General features: G+C 41.9%; 1 protein-coding gene across 25 annotated transcripts in view; it reads left to right on the forward strand.

Annotated features, from left to right (window-relative positions):
* Nucleotides 1-19,324, forward strand: part of PAH (phenylalanine hydroxylase) — a 361,485-nt gene that overhangs the window by 290,238 nt on the left and 51,923 nt on the right. For 21 of the 25 annotated variants that reach the window (XM_072973153.1, XM_006205894.4, XM_072973150.1 and 18 more), the window contains 4 exons: nucleotides 2,718-2,926; nucleotides 7,551-7,650; nucleotides 8,299-8,568; nucleotides 14,463-14,570. In XM_072973153.1, coding sequence (XP_072829254.1) covers nucleotides 8,509-8,568; nucleotides 14,463-14,570 — 168 coding nt within the window. In that variant the 5' untranslated portion in view covers nucleotides 2,718-2,926; nucleotides 7,551-7,650; nucleotides 8,299-8,508. The remainder of the gene's footprint in view (nucleotides 1-2,717; nucleotides 2,927-7,550; nucleotides 7,651-8,298; nucleotides 8,569-14,462; nucleotides 14,571-19,324) is intronic. The other 4 variants (XM_072973142.1, XM_072973149.1, XM_072973154.1 and 1 more) reach the window with 4 other exon arrangements.

The raw sequence follows: 19,324 nt of genomic DNA on the forward strand, positions 1-19,324 counted from the left end.
ATGTGTAGTAGTTCTACCACACAGATAAAATGAGCAAAATAACCTTAAAACCATGGATAATAAAATTTAGAAAAACAGTTATGAAATCTTGAGGATGTATTGCCTTTTTCAAATATAATTTATTTAATTGTAAGTTTATGTAACTTAGTTTTTAATCATGAATGTGTTTAGCAACAGGCTTCCCAAACTGAAAACTCAGCTCTCAAGTCTGCCTTAGCTGCCTTTAGGACACCGCTAGTGATGAATACGTGAACTGGTCCTGGCCACCTCTCCAAACTCAGCTCACCCCTGCTGCCCTCCACCCTCTACTTCAGCCACAACTGGCCTCTGTCTGTTCTTCAAAAAAAGTCCCACTTGCTCATATTTAGTGACTCTGTGCCGATGTTCCCCCAAGTAGGAACCCTCTTCCTTCAGATCTTTGCATTTGGAGTGGAGCCTTCTCATAATTTAGTTCTCAGCTCAAATATTACCTTGTTGAATAGGCCTTCCTTGTGCATCCAACTTGAATCAATCTCTTCAAAAGCCTCTTATTTTATAATACTTCTTTTTAAAACTTTATTTCTTCTTGGCCATTATCAGTACTGTGTCTTGCTCTTTTTCCTACTAGTTTACTGGTTCTGTCCCCTAATAGAATGTGAAATCCGTGACAGCATTGACTGTCCTGCTCATCGGTGTCTAGAACAGTGCCTAACACATAGTATATACTCAACAAATATTTGTGTAATGAGTGAGTGTTTGAATGACAGCACTCAGTAACTTCACTCTGATGTTGCCAGAAGGGAAGCTAATGTAATGGCTCCGGAGTCTAAAGACTTTATACCTATATATAGAGATGTAGATAGATGTTATAAAACTTTATATATGTATATATATATATATATAATTTATCATTTAATAAACCTTTGATCAGTGCACTTGATTTACCAACTGACTTTATTATAACCCAAGTAGATGTCTGAGTTCTGCTAAGAATTCCTGAAATAGCTTCTTTAAATTTTATTTTGATGAAAACTACTCCATACATTAATTGTTAGTTTGTGTGGCATTGATTGAGCATGATTTTCAGATTTCTGGGTTGTCTCTGTGGGAAAAATTAGACTAAATAGAAGCAGACTATAGAAACTGGTTCTGAAGAAGCTTACAGCCAGTTGACTTTTTAGGGTTGGGGAGAGAATTTCCTAAATTTTTCCAATAAGGCAATTGCATTGTTCTTTAAATTCTGATGAGAAAAGAGTAGTTCTTGGACAGAGAAATCCATCTTAAGTGTCATTTCCATATTATTTACATCATTAGAAGTAGATTTGGCTGTGAGTGGTAGAAATTTCAAAATAACATGGGTTTAAACAAAATAGAGGTTAGCTTTTCTCTTATGTCAAAGTCTTTTAAGTCAGCAATCCAAGGCTGCTGGAGTGATGTTGTGTCAAGAATCAGGCTCCTTCTATCTCAAGTCTTCTCTCTTTTTGCTCAGAAAAGCATGGTTCTTACATTTACCTCATAGTCCAATACGGCTGCTCCAACTCCAGTCAGTATTTCTGTATTCTGACCTGCAAGAATGAGAAAATAGGAGAAGGACAATGCTTCCTTCAGGAAGAACTCTTAGATGTTGCACAGACTAATTCTCATTGCATTTCCTTGATCAAATCTTAGACCTGTGGTTACATCAAGCTGCAAGGAAGCCTGGAAAACGTTTTCTTTCTGGGAAGCCCTGGAGCTGGCTACCTAACATTCAGAGCTTCTATTACCTGAGAGAGAAGGAAAGAAAATGGGGCAACTGCCATAGATGCCAGATCTTTGTTTCTTCTCCATCAAGTGGGTTAAGCGGTTCCCACACACCAGTGTAACTACTAGGCTGACACACCAAACTTCCATGAAATTGGCCAGCAAGGAAACCACAAGCCCAAAGGAATTTAGGTAGTTAATTGCTCAGAGCACAATAGGCAAATGAGTTTCATGTTTATACTGGCTCGCCTTGTCCTTCAGGTCCATGGACATCAGTGCAGAGTGAATCTGGGGGGTTGCTGAGTACACGCTGTATCTGGGTCACAGCTGAGGAACACTGAGCTTAGGAAACTCTGATCTTATTTAGGGATTCATGGCAACTGTCCCATCATCCTCTCCAAAAAGAAGCATTATCTTTACCCTGGAACATAAGCAAATTTTCTCTGGGGAGAGGAGAAAGACTTTATTGTCACGGAATGACTTCGGGGATGGAGAGTTCCTCTATCTGTTATACGGATCAGGAGACAAATCTGCCCTTTGACCCAGAGGGAGATATTACCTCTTCCAAGGCTGTCTGCTGTGCAAAGATCCTTGAAAAGGTAGTCCAAGACATGTAAAAATGCCAGGGAGATTACCTCCCAACATTACCCCTTTGTGAATTCTACATGACTGCATGGCCCCAGTTTCACATTTAAAGGAATATCTGATTTTTTCGAGGCCCATATGTTTAGTTACTAGTCCAACTGTGTGTTAAATATGATTGTTTTGTGGTTTTTTTTTTCGGAGTCCAAGACTTTGGATAGGACACTCTAAGAGATGGTGAAGCCAATTTTGCAACCCTCAGCTCAACGCTCACTTTGAGGATTTACACAGGGAGTCTAGGAGACTAACACAAATGACTGGAATAGAGGATTTTATTAGAGGGAGATTTGTTTGTATGCTGTGACATTTTTCTTTCCATTGGTTAGTGTACTGTCACATTTCTACTTTCTTTCCAGACAGCTTTCCTCTTCACCTTATACCAAGTTGGGGAGGTTAAAAAGAACCTAACAGAGATTGTGGCCTGTGTCCTCTGGAATTTGGAGGATGTAGGGGCAATGCCTAACTCATGTATAAAGGCATGAAAATATCTAGCTTATCTGACTACTGAACATGGACGGATGGCCACAGTGGGAGCAAGTTGGACTCCTCCACTGGCAGGATGAAGGTATGTTTTTCTTGAACGAGGCTGCATGGTGAGATGACCCCAGAGAGACAGTTTTCTGTGCGATGAACCTCTCTAAGCCAGAGGCTGTCACCTGTACCACAGAATCCTGTTTAAGAGCCCCAGTGGGAAATCCCCAAGCTAAATACAGAACTCTCTGTGAGAGAAATAATCAGCATTTGGACATCTTTTTTTTTGTCCCAGAGAACAAGAATACCCAATAATTCCTGTAGATGCTTCCATAAAGAACAGGTGTCTTCCTAAGGTGCTCTGTGTCTGGGGTGGCCCCGGGATTAGGTTATAGCCCTGCCTGTCTCTAGATCGTGTTGATGACGTTTTTGCTGTGAATCCTGACTCAGCAGATTCGTTTGATTTACTCAGGGGATGTCTGGTCTTTCTATATATCTGAACCTACTTGTGGAGATTTGTCAATACTGAGGTTAGTAACCTCCGACTGGGTTGGAAAAGTGTCAGGGAAATAGACACTCGCATTTTTCCGATAGTGTGTAAACAGGCAGAGCTCATGTAGGTTGGGAGACTACACATAACTCTTTGCCTGGGTCGTACAAATGTATACCTGTTGTCTCAGTGTGATTATCACCAGCACCTCATTTCACTATCAGAAAAATTCCAGTTTGGATGATAAATTATATGGTCACCCTCTGGAGGCTAATTTGTCAATATCTATTACAATGATAAATGTCTATATCCTTTGACCCAGAAATTCTACTTACAGTATTTTTTTCATACAGCCATAATCTGACATACATGTAAAGTTAGTTTTGTGGAGATCTTGACAGATTGAATTAATTTCTGGAAAAATATAAAATCAGAAGAAACAGAAAAAATGAATATGCCAATAACAGTTAAACAAATTGAAATATAATCTATTATATTTACAAGAGGTCCTACCAAATCTTCAAGAAACTAATAATTTCTATCTCCAATAGACTGTTCCAGAGATTACAAAAACAAAGAAAGTGGTACAGTTCCTTGTGTAAGGCTATTGTAATCTTGATGTCAAAATAAGATGTTGGTACAAGTAATACAGTTGCAGGTCCATTTCACTAATAAACAGAGATAGGAAATCTTACATAAAATATAAGCTAACCATATTTAGTAGTGTAATAACAATATACTATAAACAAAGAAGGTTTATCCTAGTATGTAAAAAGAGCTTAACATCTTAAAAAAATGTAGTAATGTGTTTCACCACATTAATGGACTAAAGAGGATACATCACATAATTTTCTCAGTAGATGGAAAAAATAGCACTTCATAAATTCAACATTTATGATAAAAACAATCCTTAGCACACAAGGGGCATCAAGCATATTGATGGAGAAACTTTGGCTGCATTCATAACAAATTGGAATCCAGCATGTAGGTCTACTCTTACTGTTCAACAAAAATGTCCCCAGATTATCCAATACATTCAGAGTGAAACCAAGCAAAGTTTCAGCTAGAAAATGGAAGAATAAGTGTGCATTAGTAAGCAAGTAAACTTTGGGAAAAAATAAAAGCAAGAAGGTGAACTTGACAGCCAGATATTAAGATATACTACCAAACTATACTATAATAAAAATGCAGTATGATAATGACACAAGAGGGGACATCGTGGAATGAACCCATAGCATAAAATTAAGCTGCAGAGACTGATCAGGTGTAAATGATAATTTGAAACACTGTACATGTGGTACCAAAAGTCAAAGGATCTCTGAGAAGAGTTCCTTTCATCTCAACTCAGAAAACTCTGACATAAAAGTTAGGGAAAAGCTGTTTCACATGTTACTGAAAAACTGACTCGTGATATGAAGGGAGAAGAAAAACAACTGGGTCATTACCACATCCCATGTACAAAAGAGACACAAGAAGAGTCAAGATCCGAACGTGAAAGACACAACTATAATGATGACAGGAGAAAGAATATCTTAGTAAGTCAGAGATGGGGAAGGACTTCTTAAACAAAACCTCAAGAGCACAAACAACAAAAAATCTTTAGGATGTATTTTGATTATATAAGAATTAATATTTTTTTCTCAAAGAAAGACACCAGTCGACAGTCAACTGAGAGTAATAGATTAAGAGATGGTATCTTTAGTGACTTGAGAAAGGAACAGGGCTAATATCCATACCATACAAATTATTCTTGCAAATCAACACGAAACCCAGGAATCCTCATAGAAAGATAGGCAAAGTATTTGATAATGAACTAGTCACAGTGTGGGAAATCTTAATTGACATAGTGTAGAGAGTGAGATGCTCAAACTCATTCATTAGAAGAGGGATGCAAATTAAAAAACAGCAAGAATATGCCTCTTCACATGGAACAGACCGACAAAGAATCAGACATTTGCAAAATGCTGAGTACTGGGAACACCCAGCAAAAGGAACTCTTTTGCCCTGCTGGTGGGAGTGGGACTAGTACAAGCCATTTGAAGGGATAGTCTGGTAGTACTTTATGAAATTAAGAATGCATGTTCCCCATGATCAGACCTCCACCCTTCTATCCCAGAAGAATTCTCGCACAGTTATTTAAAGGGACAAGGATGAGGATATTTATCGCAGCACTGTTTGGGGTGGTGGAAAGTTAGGGGTAGGCTGTGTCCATCATTGGGGAGTCGAGAAATCAAACATGACAAATTACACACTGTGGAACACTCCACACCTGATAAAAAAGCAAAGAACTAGATGTACTTTCAGCAGTGTAGCTGAAAGAAAAAAATTAGAAACGATGAAACCCATAGTACATTTATAGACTATAGTAAATCTATATTACAACACCACTCACATCCACACACCGGAACTTCCCTGCATTAAAAAAAAATCCAAAGCTAAATATTAAAATGTGTTGAGCATGTTGCGTCTGGGAGGAGGGAATGGGAGCAGGGAATGAAGATACAAGAGAATGAATAAATAAAACAAGAGAAGGGCCTTGGAGGTTTTGATTATTTACCATGAACTGAGAGATTATGATTAACTCAGTACTCTACCTGTGAGGTTAAATGAAAAGGGATTGATAACCTTTTGGGAAATGGTTGGGAAATCTTCAACTTCCAAATCAGTGAAGGTCAGCGGTAAGTTTACCAGGTACACAACCACATATCTTGCGACATGGTGCCTACCTCTTTGTGGCTAGTCACAATATCTCAGTGGTCCAGAGGCAGAATTCTGCACTTACGCCGTCCACAGGGTGATTTTCTTAGGATCCAGCACCACCCTAGTTAGTAATAGCTACACACTGTATTCCATCCAAATTAAAATGATAGCTTAAAAATCATCTACAAAGTTCATGTCACAAGCAATCTCATCTTGAATTTTTATCTCAGGGCATGGATAAATTTTTCCTTTTTGTGAGAATAATTTTTAAAAGAAGCTATTACGTGTTTTTCTCTGAAGTAGCAGACAACTTAAATGTGCTCTCCTCTCCACCCAGATCTGAGGCATTTTTATGTGAGATAAAATGAAGAATTCTGTTTGTAGTGGGTGTGAAGAGACAAGAGAAGTGCTATTATTTTGTTGTCCTGAAAAGCACTGTTGCTCTTATTTTTAAAAGAAAGGAAGAGTACTTAAGAGCCAGCGCCTTAGAATTGGCTGAAATGTAGCTTGACCTTGAACTACTTACTTAAACCTTCTGGGTCTCAGTTTCCTTATCTATAAAGGGAGGATGCATAGTTCAGGGTTTTTGAGCAGAAGACAAAGTCATGCATGTGGAGAGCTTCAGTGTCTAACATACAGTGTACATGTGAGTGGTTGTTACTACTTTGTTAATTGCATGCCTGTTACACAGCAACATAACAGGTGCTGTCAGATACACTGCTTTCCTTAGCATGACGGCAATATCAGGGGACAGAGTGACACTTATAAGGCAATCCTGGAATGGAGGAAAACTCTCATCTCATGTCTGCCACACTAGGATACAGAGTCAGATCAAGTATTCAGAGTCTTCTGAGGGTGGAAGTCAAGATCTTGCCCTTCCATGTCAACAACATTGATCTTCCAATTTACCATACAGAATATTAATCAGCCAGCCAAGGACCCCTTTTGGACAGACATTATACTCTTTCATGTCTGTGTTCTTAGCAGCCAGTGGAAAGCCTGGCACATTACTGAAGCCCTAAACAACAGCCCTTACAACCCCAATTTAAAGACAAATAAACTGAGGCATGGACATGACCAAAGTTAATCAGTGGTGGAATCAGGCGTTAATCTGTTTGTTTGGAATCCCAATTCTGAGTTTTTTTTCTTTTTTTTCTTTTTCTTTTTTGGCAGGTTCTTTGGTCATTCCATCAAAAAATCCTGGGAGGGGAGGGGGCGGATTTCCAGCAGCCTCTGTTATTGGCTTGTTTTCTCTTATCCCGTTACCCTCTCCTGGCTAAATATTAGGCAGGCACTCAAGGCCTTGATGCCCCTGATTTTTTCACATCCTTTCTGAACTTCTGACTTTGCAGTTTCCTTTTATATTTTGTTTTTCCTGCTGGCAACATATGCCTCATCTCAGTTTCCAGATCTGAAAATGGTGGGTGAATGACATCTTCCTGACTACTAGCCCATCCCCCCATTTTAGTTTCTTCCAAAGGCTTAGCTCTGCCTAGACTTAATTGTTTGTCTTCTGTCTCCCTCCCAGAATGGCAACATGGCGGGCGGGGGAGGCAGGGGCCTCCACTTCATTCACTGCTGTATCCGCAGTGCTGAGAACACCACCCGGCACACGGTAGAAGTCCTCAGTAAGTATTTGTGGTCACATACTTTTAAGCAGTATCTTCCATTTATTGAGTGTTTAACTAGCTGGCAAGAACTGCACTAAAGGTCAAATGCATTACATCATTCTTTTTCTTATTCATATTTTTAAAACATCCTGGCAGGGTGGCTATACCATCCTTCTCTGAGTGCTCCCAGCAGTGATGTAAACAGCCTGGGGACACATGGCTGCGTTTCAACCCGGGTCATGCTCTGACTTTTGCTTTTTTAGCAGCTGTGCCCAGCATTCACAATGTCACCTACATACAGTTTTCTAAAGTTAAAGCACAGAAAAGCAGTTTGCTGAGCAGTTACTAGAAAGGACCCCCCTCCCCAATCTCAATTAAGACCCTGGCTCTACTTGTCGTAATTGTTATCATTAGGCTGTCGCAGGTGTACTCCAATTCCAGAGAACCCGCTCCCATGCTTCTGAGCGTCCTGGATGTGCCAAACCTGCTAACCGCCAGGGCACAGGTGCCCTGTGCTTCCAGGGATTCTTCCCCATCCTGGGCGGGCAGCCAGGTCCGGCCTTCCCTTATTCGCCACACCCTCTCCGGCCCCTATTCCCCACCTCCACCCCTACCCTCCCTGGCCCTTATCCCCTACCCTCACCCCTTCCCTCCCCTCCCCTCCAGGCGGCCCAGGCAGGGTGATCTGGAGCCCGCAGTGTGAGGACAGTGCCCACAGGGGCGTTACTGTGGCTGGCATGCGCAGCAGCAAACACCTTGGAAAGGCTCCTCCTCGCTTCTTAGCACCAGGTTAAAAACCTCACCACCACGTGCTGTTTGCAAAGCTGCCTGTGACTGACACCCCAGAGCCAGAGACTGCACTCCCTGGGAGCCAGCATGTCAGCTGCAGTCCTGGAGAACGGAGGCTTCAGCAGGAAATTCAGCGACTTTGGACAGGTGAGCCAGAGTGGGTCTTAGCTGTGCAGGGAGGGGAATTTGGTCCCTGGTGGAAAGAGAGCTGAGGAATGTTGGTGTTTCCTACTACCACAAAGTCTGAATTCATTTGAAGATGATGAAAATATCCAGGAAGTTGACAGATAAGATGTGTGCTCAGCAAATGTCTCCCAGTGAGAGGACATCTGTCCTGTGTGGCTTTCAGGGACAGAGCACTGCTTGAGGAGTTGGGGATCTGGCTTCCAGAGCTGACAGGAACTAGCTGTGTGTCTTTGGACAAGCCACTGTCCCTGCCTGTTCACTGGTCCTTAACGATCTGGAATGGAAGTTGGGGTCCTGCCAGATCCACTCTCTTGTGATGTTGGTAAACTGCTCTCAGCCAGGTATGGGAATGGCAAAAAAAATGAGAAATATATCTTGTTTTCACCTTTGGGAGAAAATGAGGCATGAAGAGGTCTCAGACTTACTTAGAACTGGGGAAGGAGAAAACAAAACAGAGAGGAAAATGCACGCGAGTTCGCCCTGGATGTGGAATGTGAGAGAACCCTAAATGTGGTAAGGATAATGTCCAAGGTGTGTCCCAGTCTCTGGAATTGGTTGCGAGAAATTGTGCCCCTCTTTCCCTTGAGGGGAACCACTGCAGAATACATTCTTTAGTTGACTGATCACACTCTCAGATTCTAGGGTTCAGACTCAAAGCCCAACCCATGGAGGTAACGTGAATGTTACGAGCATCTGCCGTCTGTAGGATTAGTGACAAAAATCTAGAGGACAGGGAGGCTATAGAGAAGAGGGTGACCAATGTTTTAGTGTAACTGGAGACTGCAGAACTTTGGACTAACTTCTTGAGTCCTGAGAGAAAGACTTCCTTTGAAAATGGTATGTCGAGCTTGGGAGACAGAACTTCCTGTTGGAGAGGGGCGGCAGGTTTGCAACCGACAGATCCAGACCAGACTCAGCTGTGCCAGCGTCTAGTTTCTGTGCTGCTGGCAGTAAGGCCCCCACAGCCATAAGGGGAGTGTAGGAGCAGCGATCTGCTTAGGGAGCCATGGGAATTGAAAGCTTTGTTTATGGAGCACATAGAAGATTGAGAACCACAAATTGCCACTATCGGTGACTGGGATAAAGAGGAGGGTGCCCTGTAACACCTGTGCGTTGAAAGCAAGGTATTTAACTTGGCAGAGCCTCAGGTTTACTCATCTGAAAAATTGGAATAAAAATACCCACATCCTAAGATTGCTATGAGAATCAAATGAAATAATGTCTATAACGTCTTAACACAGCGTCTGGAGCATCGGAAAGTGCCAGGGTGGCTATGGCCAGAAGTGATTTGTTTGTTCAACAAAATGTGTTGGAACATTGGCAGGAGGAATATGCACTGCATCAAGCACGGTGGCTGTTAGGGCCTCCCCACGGAAAGACATTGGACCTGGAGTCAGGAGATATGGGTTCTCGCCTTTGGTTTGCTGAAGCTCTGTGTTGGGAAGTCACCTAATGGGTGAAGAGGCTCAGCTTGGTATCCGTGAAATTGGAAGGAGGGGGCGAATTTTGAACTAGCATAGTCTTCAGGATTTCTTCCAGCTCTGACAGTCTGCAAAAAAGACACATTTATGCCTTCTTGAAGTTCACAACCCGGGTGAACAGCACACACAGGATGTAATCGATGTAACGCTGGAAGGTATATGGTGCATCACGTGCTCTGCACACGCAAGCACAGCAGTCCTTCAAGAGACCTCTGGCTCATTCATCCACTCTACAAAGACCACTGAGCAACTACTATGTGCCGCGCATGGCAGAGTTTCTGCTCTGGTCCCTAAAGAAAAATAGAATAGGGCAGTGAATTCGAAGATGAAGGAGACTCAGAAGTCATAGCTCTGGATGGCGAAGCCAGTGTTCAAACCCAGACCTGACTCCAATGGCCCGCACACTCCTCTACCACACTGCCTCCTCCAGGAAGTCAGTTCTGGAATACAGAGGCACAGTGTGCCCATGGCAGGAGGTCTACATCTTGTTTCCAGGTGTCTTACACACTGGAGATGTGTGTGTGTGTATAATCACACATGCCAATACACAGCTCCTCCCCTGACCCCAAAAAGCAGTAAGATTGAAAGTCAGGAAAAGAAAAATGTCAGTGCCACTGGAATAGTCTTGCTGAAGCTGACTTGCTTTTGATTCTGAAAACTGCTCTTTTCCAAAGATAACAAACCAAAGAGAACATACTTCTATTTTTAAATGTATTGCTCAATGATCAGAATTCTTTCCTTCCTGGTTGCTATTAAAGATCTTCTCCGCCCTATTCCTTCTTATCTAGTTTCTGAGTTACTTTTCTCTACCATGATCCATCCTTGAGGTCATATGTGTTTCTAAGTCCACTCGCATGTCTATTGGAAACAAGTAAGGTGTAGATAGATCACGAACCAGAGAAAACACACTCTGGATGCCCCAGATCCCATGCTGATCCACATGACAGTGTTGGAGTCAGGATCCACCCAAGGCCATATCACTTCACAAACTTCGGTGAGCTTCCTTTCAAGTCCCTCAAGCTTTGAAAAAGGGAACTGTTATCCCAGTTGGGTTCCTGGGAGGTGGATTAAGGCTACTGGAGGCAGATGAAGGATTTTGGAGTTGTTGCAGCAGGGTTCCTGTGCAGGCTCTGCCACTCATCCCCTGGGTGTCCATGGACAAGCCACGTCATCTTGCCGAGCCTGTTTCCTCCTTTGCAGAACAGCAGCACCCACCTCGCCGTATTGTGAGGACTCAGTCAGTATACATGTAAGTTCTTTTTCCTGCTGGTGCTAGTTTCTGCCAATGACAATGTTTGTTCACTGTAAAAAGTACCAAATAGTGGCACACAGTAGGTACTCAATGACCAGGCCTGCTATTAATAGTAATAACAATAAAGAGTAGTACCCTGTTATACGGTAAAGGTGAATTTGCAGACACATTTGAGAGAAGTTATAATTTTAAAAAATAGGCTTCATATTTATCAATGGTTTCAGAATCGCCCGTGGTTAAGAGTCCTCTGCAATGCTTTGGAAAATGCAGATTCTAAGATCCTACCCCAAATTTGATAGGTTTGAGCAGGGCCCAGGAATCTGCATTCAAAGAAGGACTCACCAGGTAATTTTGGAGTGGAGACCCAAGGAACGCTTACTGAGAAACCCTGATCTGGAAAGTATGCGGGGAGAATGGAGAAAGTGAAAGGGAAGCAGGCATGGAATGAGACGCAGGCTGTTGGAAGTGGTGCCGAGTAACCGTCTGGTGGTTGGACCAGAGCACAGCTCTTACTTTGCAAGAAACAAGAGCCTTCAGTATGGACATTGTGTGCAGAGTGAATGACATTCAGGAGCCCAAGTTCTTAACCTGCCGCGCACTGCCTGTGTGATCTCCGGTGAGTCACTTTCTTTGGCCTGTGGTTTCCCCATCTGAACCATGAGAGTGTGGCACTAGATGAACTCTTGAGACAAGTCCATCTCTGTGAGTCGATGTGGGCATCAGAAACCAAATGGAATGCGTAGATCAAGGATGGATTGTTCACGCTGGCTGAGGAGTGCTGAGGTCTTCTCAGGGAAGTGGAACTCAAGAGGGCTTTTGAGGAAGGGTGATGTGTCTGAAAGGGGGAGAGGAAGGGGAGCAGTGCATTTACTCTAAGGAGGAGTTGAAGGGCAAGGAGGAAACCAGTTTTCTGGAGGGAGGTTCCTGTGGGTGAGCCTGAGAAGATGGGGTACCAAGGAGACTTTTGAAAATCAGAAAAGAAGTATTTTATTCTGCTGGCCATGGGGGAGCCTCTGAAGAATTCTGAGAAGGACATGAGCAAAGTTCTTAGGAGGCCCAATCGACACAGATCACGAAGACCTGGATTACTGTGGTGGCAGCGGGAACCAAAGAATGGCCTGACCCCAGGAGTCATTTCTGGAGAAGGTCAGACTGGCCTCGGTGACTGGCTGGACACACACAGCAGTGGGAAGCTGGAGGCAGACAGAGTTTAGAGCACCGGGCACTCAAGTCGGAATTGCCTCAGTCACAGGTGACACCTGTTGAGGTGTATCAGGCCAACAGGAGAAGGGAGTGTTGCCAAGGGAACTAGAAATGGAAAGTTTTTGTCATTTCAAGGAAACTGGAAAGAACTCAGGGCTCAGTGTTCTCTCCTAGGAAGAAGACTGATGTCAGAGACTGATCTGCGTGTCCCTGGCAGGATTTAATAGAGAGGAGATGTGGAGTAAGGTCTGCAAGAAGTTGTGATTCAGAGACAGCACGCTGTGACCCAATGGCATGGGTTCCACTGCTAACTGTGCAACTATGGACAACTTACTTAACTTCTCAAAGCCTTAATTTTGTCATCAATACAAGGGGGCACTTGGGAAATTAAAAAAAAACCCTACTTTCTAGATTATTATCAAACTTAAATGAGATAATCCAAGTCAAGTGCTTATTATAATGCCTGGGACATTATAGGGGCTTTTAATATATGGTAAGTTAAAATTTTTGTTTAGAAAGATAACATGAAGGTCCATAAGGGTTATATAGTCGTTCAGTCTTCTGATCATTTGAGGCTTCCTCTGATCACGCTTGCTGATAATTCTGGTTCTTCCCCTGCACCTGTTTCAGGTGAGATTCTGGGAAAATCTGAATTTTCTGAAGTAACAGCATTTTGTCCTAAGGGTCATCAGTGTTCATACAGGGCTTATTATGCCCAGTCACTGAGAGCCTGCCTAACACAGCCTTCTCATTCAGATGATGTAACAGCTATTCCACTAATTTCATTAACTTGCTTACAAGAGAGTAATTGTTCTCCATGGGTTTTTCTTCCCAGTTTTAGGTACATGCTGCTTATTGTAAGTACACATGGAACTTTATGTATTATTTGAAAACTCAACTTAACACTTAACTTGACACTTTGAAAAGCTTTTGGCAAACCCTTTTTGGAATGCAAACCCTAACCCCACCTCCATTTGCTGTCTTGTGCATGTGAAGAGTGCTATCCTTGACATTCTTTGCTATTTCAAGACATCCATTCCCAGTGGTTTTTTTGTGTGTTCTCATGTAGTTCATGACCTTTTTTTAACAATTGGTATCTCAGATACCAGCTTATGAGAACAAGTTAATGCTCCCCTGAGATCCTTGCCAACCGCCAAGAAGTCATTCTTGTGTATTTTTAACATTTCCATCATTTTTATCTCCTTCCCTTAATGTTATATTTAAACTACTGTATCTGTTTCTTTCTTTCATCATCTGAATACTGTTTTGACAGGGATTGGTGTGATTACACGTTAGCCTGACTTTACAGATGAGGAAGCTAAGAAGGCTAAGCTTTTTGCTCAGGGTGCTCTGGCTGGTAAATGCAAGAGAGAGGGTTCCAACCCTTGTCTTTGGATTCAAAAGCCTGTGTGTGTTCTATTTGTAGTACTTTCTACCCTGTATTTCTCACTGCTTTCCTGGGATAATTTTTGAACCATATCATACCACCTCTAAGATCTTTTTCTAGTTATCTCATTGGTTGTGTATGTGCCTATTAAGCCAAAATTTGAGCTCCTGGAGAATGGGGCATCCTCTTACTCATCTTTGTTTCTCTCAGAGCCCTAATTGTACTGGGCACTTTGTAGGTGCTCATTAAAAGGCCGTGACTCTATAGTGTGACTGGTGACATCAGTGAATAATTGGATCTTTCTAAAATTGAAACTGAAATCAGATCCAGAAGCATCACTGAGCATTGTACTTCTCTTGATTTACTTATTCTCTACCACACGTATACTTCTGTATGCAATATATGTGGCTCATTGTATTCCAAAGCGTACCTAGAAGAGAGAGTTCAGGCTTGCCTCTTCCTTGGAGGTTTCAACAGGAATAAATTGGTAAGCTGTGAAAAACATTTTACCCAAGTGCATTTAATCCTGTAGGAAACAAGCTATATTGAAGACAACACCAATCAAAATGGTACCATTTCACTGATCTTCTCACTCAAAGAAGAAGTTGGTGCCCTGGCCAAAGTCTTGCGTTTATTTGAGGTAAGTGCTTTATTCATTTCTGCCTTGAATAATGGCATAGCAGACTCCCATGTTATCTTCTGGCTGAATGCAGTGAAAGAACATAGGGTCTGGAATTGGAAGACTTGATTTTCAGCTTAAGCTCTTACATTAACTAACTGTATGGTTAGTTAAGTCTTAGTTAAGTCTTTCATTCTAACTAAAGTTTCTCCATTTCATAATTAGGATCACTGAGAATCACTGGTTGCACACCCAGGGAGCCAGTCCTGGACTCACACTTCTTTTATCAAACTTTCCTTGAGTTAATTACAGTCAGACCTCCACATCTGCTAGTCCCACGTCCCGCGGATTCAACCAAATTGTCCATCCGGGGCTGGCTGAATCTGAGGATGTGGTGCTCGCTGATGGGGAGGGCTAACGGTCGTCATTGGACTACCACCGCCGTTTTATATAAAGGTCTTGAGCATCTGCGGATTTGGGTATCCATGGGGTCCTGGAACCAATCCTCAGCAGACCCCGAAGCACCGCTGTTCTGTCTTCTCAGTGTTCCCAAAGTACTTTTTTTAAGTTTAACTGCAGCACATACTGCCTTGGTAATTGTATACATTCCGGTCTGGCCCTGAGGATAGTTTCTGTAGACAGAGAACCTTGTCTGAGTCATCTTTATACCCTCTACAGACCCAGTTTTACGTGTATGAAGTGTTTGATGAAGAACGAAATTAAAGTTGAATGTGAGCAAAGGAAGTTAGACTTTTAAAAAACTCTTTTGCCCTGAATTTTCAGAAGGAATATTTTGAACTAATGAATTTCCACCCAGTAATGTTTTAATAAAATTCTATCTGGTGTCTGAATACATAAATAGATGGAGAAGAGACAACCCTCCAAGCAGAAGAATGCCAAGTAATTCAAGTAGGTACGCAGTAGTCAAAGGAGAGCGTAACTCCTCACAGCTTAGGTGTGGGCCATGCAGAGTGACTTGATGAAATGGCCCTCCACCTCTGTGGTCTTCCTCCCCAAAACCTGTAACCCCAGTCTAACCATGCGAGAAACATCAGACAAATGCCAGTTAAGGGACAGTATATAAAATACCTGACCGGTACTCTTCAAACTATCAAGGTCATCAAAAACAAGACATCTCTGAGACATTGTCACAGTCAACAGCAGCCTAATGGGATATGACAACTAAGTATACTGTTGTGTCCTGAGTAGTACTGTGGAGCAGCAAAAAGGACATTAGATATAAAGTAAAGAAATTCAAATAAAGTATGGTCTTCAGTTTGCGATAATGCATGAACGTTGGTTCATTCATCGTAACACACGTTCCACACCATACAAGGTATGAATATTAGGGGAAACTGGGTGCAGAGTATACAGGAATTCTCTGTGCTAGCCCCTCAGAAAACTTCACATAAATCTAGAATTGATCTAAACAATCAAGACGATTAAAAAAAAATTAAACCTGGCTATCCAAGGGGAGGAAGAAAATGTCTGCCTGAGTGAGAGGAAGAAATGAGTGTTGAAACGAGGGACAAAGTGCTTTCTGAATGACAAACTGTTCACAAGAAAGAAATTGTCTGTAAAATGCGCCTGTGTCCCATTTTAGCCTTTGTTATTATACAGTTCATCAGCGTTTTCCTCTAGAGAGGTCAGGCCTTAGAGTTAATAAATTAAATACTAGTAAATTAACAGGATATTTTCAACCTAATAAAAAGCCAGGAGTAACTAAATTACTAGGGCTGGATGAAATACACCCGAGGCACACAAGCTGTATGCTGGGGGTGATGGGAGTGGGGGTTGAATCCCAGAGCTCATTGACTTTGACAGGTTGTTTAACATGTGTATGCCTTTGTTTACTCATCTATAAAGTGGGGCTAATGACCCATACCTCCCTGGGGCGGTGAGATCTGATGTGCTCTGTAAAATGCCTGGTATGACTCTGAGCTCACAGAAGATGCTCCTACAATGTCTGTTCCTGTACCCCTTCCACATGTGGTCTGTGAAACCTATCAGAAATCTTTGAGAACATGTGAAGAGGAGAAAGATGTCAGAAGGCTAGAGAGAGTCAAGAGCCTTGATTTTTAAAATATTTTTTTCCAAAAAAGTAAAATCTTTAGAATTATTACTCAGTATATTTTGTGAACATTTACAGTAAATGGCAATGACCAAGCGTCAGGGTGGGACCATTACAGAAAAGCAGAGCAGCTTGGTAGAACCAGGGGTTCTGGTGGCTCCAGTGTGTTTGTGTACTTAACATCTCTCATGATATCTTTATGAACAAGGTGGAGAAGTAATGTTAGATGAAAATACAGACAAAACCTTTAAATTGTGTAGTCGACGATAAACTTCTGGACCATTTAAAATGAAAGCAAAGGTAATAAATGGCAAAAAAAAAAAAAAAGAAAGAGAAAGGAAGAATCTAAACTACACTTTAGGGCAGTGTGAATGAAAAATATTACCTGCCACCTTGGTAAACAAAGGATGTTGCAGCCATCAAGCCATCACATTGCAGTCACTTCTGTGGTGAGCCCTGTGGGAAATCAGGATGGAAACAGAATGCTGGGCCATCAAGCCATCAGCCACTGCAGCCACCTCAGCGGGGCACCCAGGAGACTCAGGATGGAAAGCACAGGACACTGGCCCTAGACAGTTAAGTTGCATATCAAAGGAATGATTTCAGTGAGCCCAGACTCTTGGATCTTCCCATACATAGAAAAGCACTAGGGGGGGAGGGTATAGCTCAAGTGGCAGAGCACATGCTAAACATGCAGGAGGTTCTGGGTTCAATCCCCAGTACCTCCTCTAAAAATAAATAAAATAAATAAAACCTAATTACCTCTCCCCCCTCAAAAAAAAGAAAAAGAAAAAAGAAAAGAAAAAGAACTAAAACTAAAAAAAAAAACTTAAAAATAAAAGAAAAGCACTAAATTCCTTAACTTGAGATATCTGGTTTTCTTTAATTAACAGTCATCTTCTGATGTTCTGACTACATGGTCTTTGTTGCAAAAACTCCTATATATCCTGGTTTCTCCCTTACCTCTTTGGAGCAGTCCATTAGAGCTGTCTCCTGGGCTTGAAGTCCTCAGAAAGTCTGCCAAATAAAACATAACTCACAACTTTTAGGTTGTACATTTTCTTCAGTCAACAGCAGTCTTTTCTAAACAGTATTTTATCAAATGCCACAGGTTAGTAGATGTTTTATTAGAAGAGAGTTCCAAGAGTAAATATGGCTGGAAAAGCCTACATTTAGATTTTGGAGAGCCATCATGCATCCAGACATATTAAAGACTATGGGAAGCCCTGCAGAGAGGAAACTTAGTCTACGTTATCTTCCTCAGCATTTCCCAGGCATATTTGGCCATGACCCATTAACATTTTGCAGGCACTAGTGTTCCATCGAATTTATGCTGCTTTAAAGTTATGAGCGCTAGGCTAACCTACGTTTGGGGCCCTGAGGAGTAGAATAGCACTGGGGTTAAGACTGTACTGTCTGGAACCAAACTGTTTGGGTTGAAAACCCAGTTGTATCACCTATTAGCTGGATCACCTTAGGAAAGTTATTTAACCTCTTGGTAGCTTAGTTTCCTTAATTTTAAAATGGAGGCAATAATAAGCTTGTTTTATAGGGCTGCTGTGAAAATTAAAATGAAATAACACACACAAGTACTTACAATACTATCTGGCATATAGTAAGAGCTCAGTAAATGTTTGCTTTTATTATTTCTATGCACCATATTTTCTGGGTCACAGAGCATTGGGGACTCTTAAATTCTTAACTATTAAAAATGGTTAAAGGATTAAGATTATTTGGCGTGAAGAGGGAAGATGGGGCGAGGAAACAATTATTTCATTCAGATATTGGAAGGGCCATCATGGAAGAATACTGCTTTTTTTTATTATTACTTCAGAGGCAAAAGGGCAAAATGTAGAAAGTATAGGAAGCATATTACAAATCACTTGAAGGCAACATCCCCACGGAAGAAGGATGCTGGAAGGCACTAAAGTCAAGTATTACTACTTCCAAAACAGCTAGTAAAATCAGGGCAGAATCAAAGTGAAAATTATGGTTTAAATAAACTTACCTTTCCTTGATAAAGACAAAAGATAAAAATCTATTCTAGCTCCTCCAGTGTTGGCAATGGAGGGAGAAACAGTCCACACGGGAGAATCACCTGCTCCCTGTGAGTCCCTTGCTAAGTACTATGACAGTCACCTCTATGCTTAACGAGCACGGCTGTCTCTTCCTCAGATGGTTAACACCAGTCATCATCCCGTTAAGGGATGACGTTGCCTGCCAGTGAGTTTGTGGTCTCAGACTTCCACTAGTAACAACATCAGAACGCAACACAAGCAGCTTGATTTTTATAATAGAGATACAGAGATATGGGGTTTACACATATTGGTTGGTTGGTAGGTGTAATGAAGCAGATGTTTTATTGAGCTGGAGCCAGACTATTCAGAATATACCAAAACCTCTACTTGCTAACCCGCAAACGCCCCAGTGTCCTCAGTAGAAGGTTCTCTCGATTCTCCATAGCTCTCTGTGTTTTTAGCCTCCACTAGCTCACGTCCCATGCCTTCTTAGGAAAGTAGTCTCCTGAGAGTCTTTACTGTAAGTGGCTTAGTAATGGGCCATAAAATTAGCAGCAAGTTCCTGGAGGAAGTTGTAAAGAAGAGGTTTCCCTTCCTCTGCCAGCACTCCACTAATCATTTCACTTCGCATTCCCCAGGGAGGGGAACAGCAAACAGGCAGATAGACAGAGCTCTGAAGTACCTGG

The sequence above is a fragment of the Vicugna pacos genome, chromosome 12 (assembly GCF_048564905.1).
Source record: "Vicugna pacos chromosome 12, VicPac4, whole genome shotgun sequence".
In the NCBI taxonomy this organism is placed as follows: Eukaryota; Metazoa; Chordata; class Mammalia; order Artiodactyla; family Camelidae; genus Vicugna; species Vicugna pacos.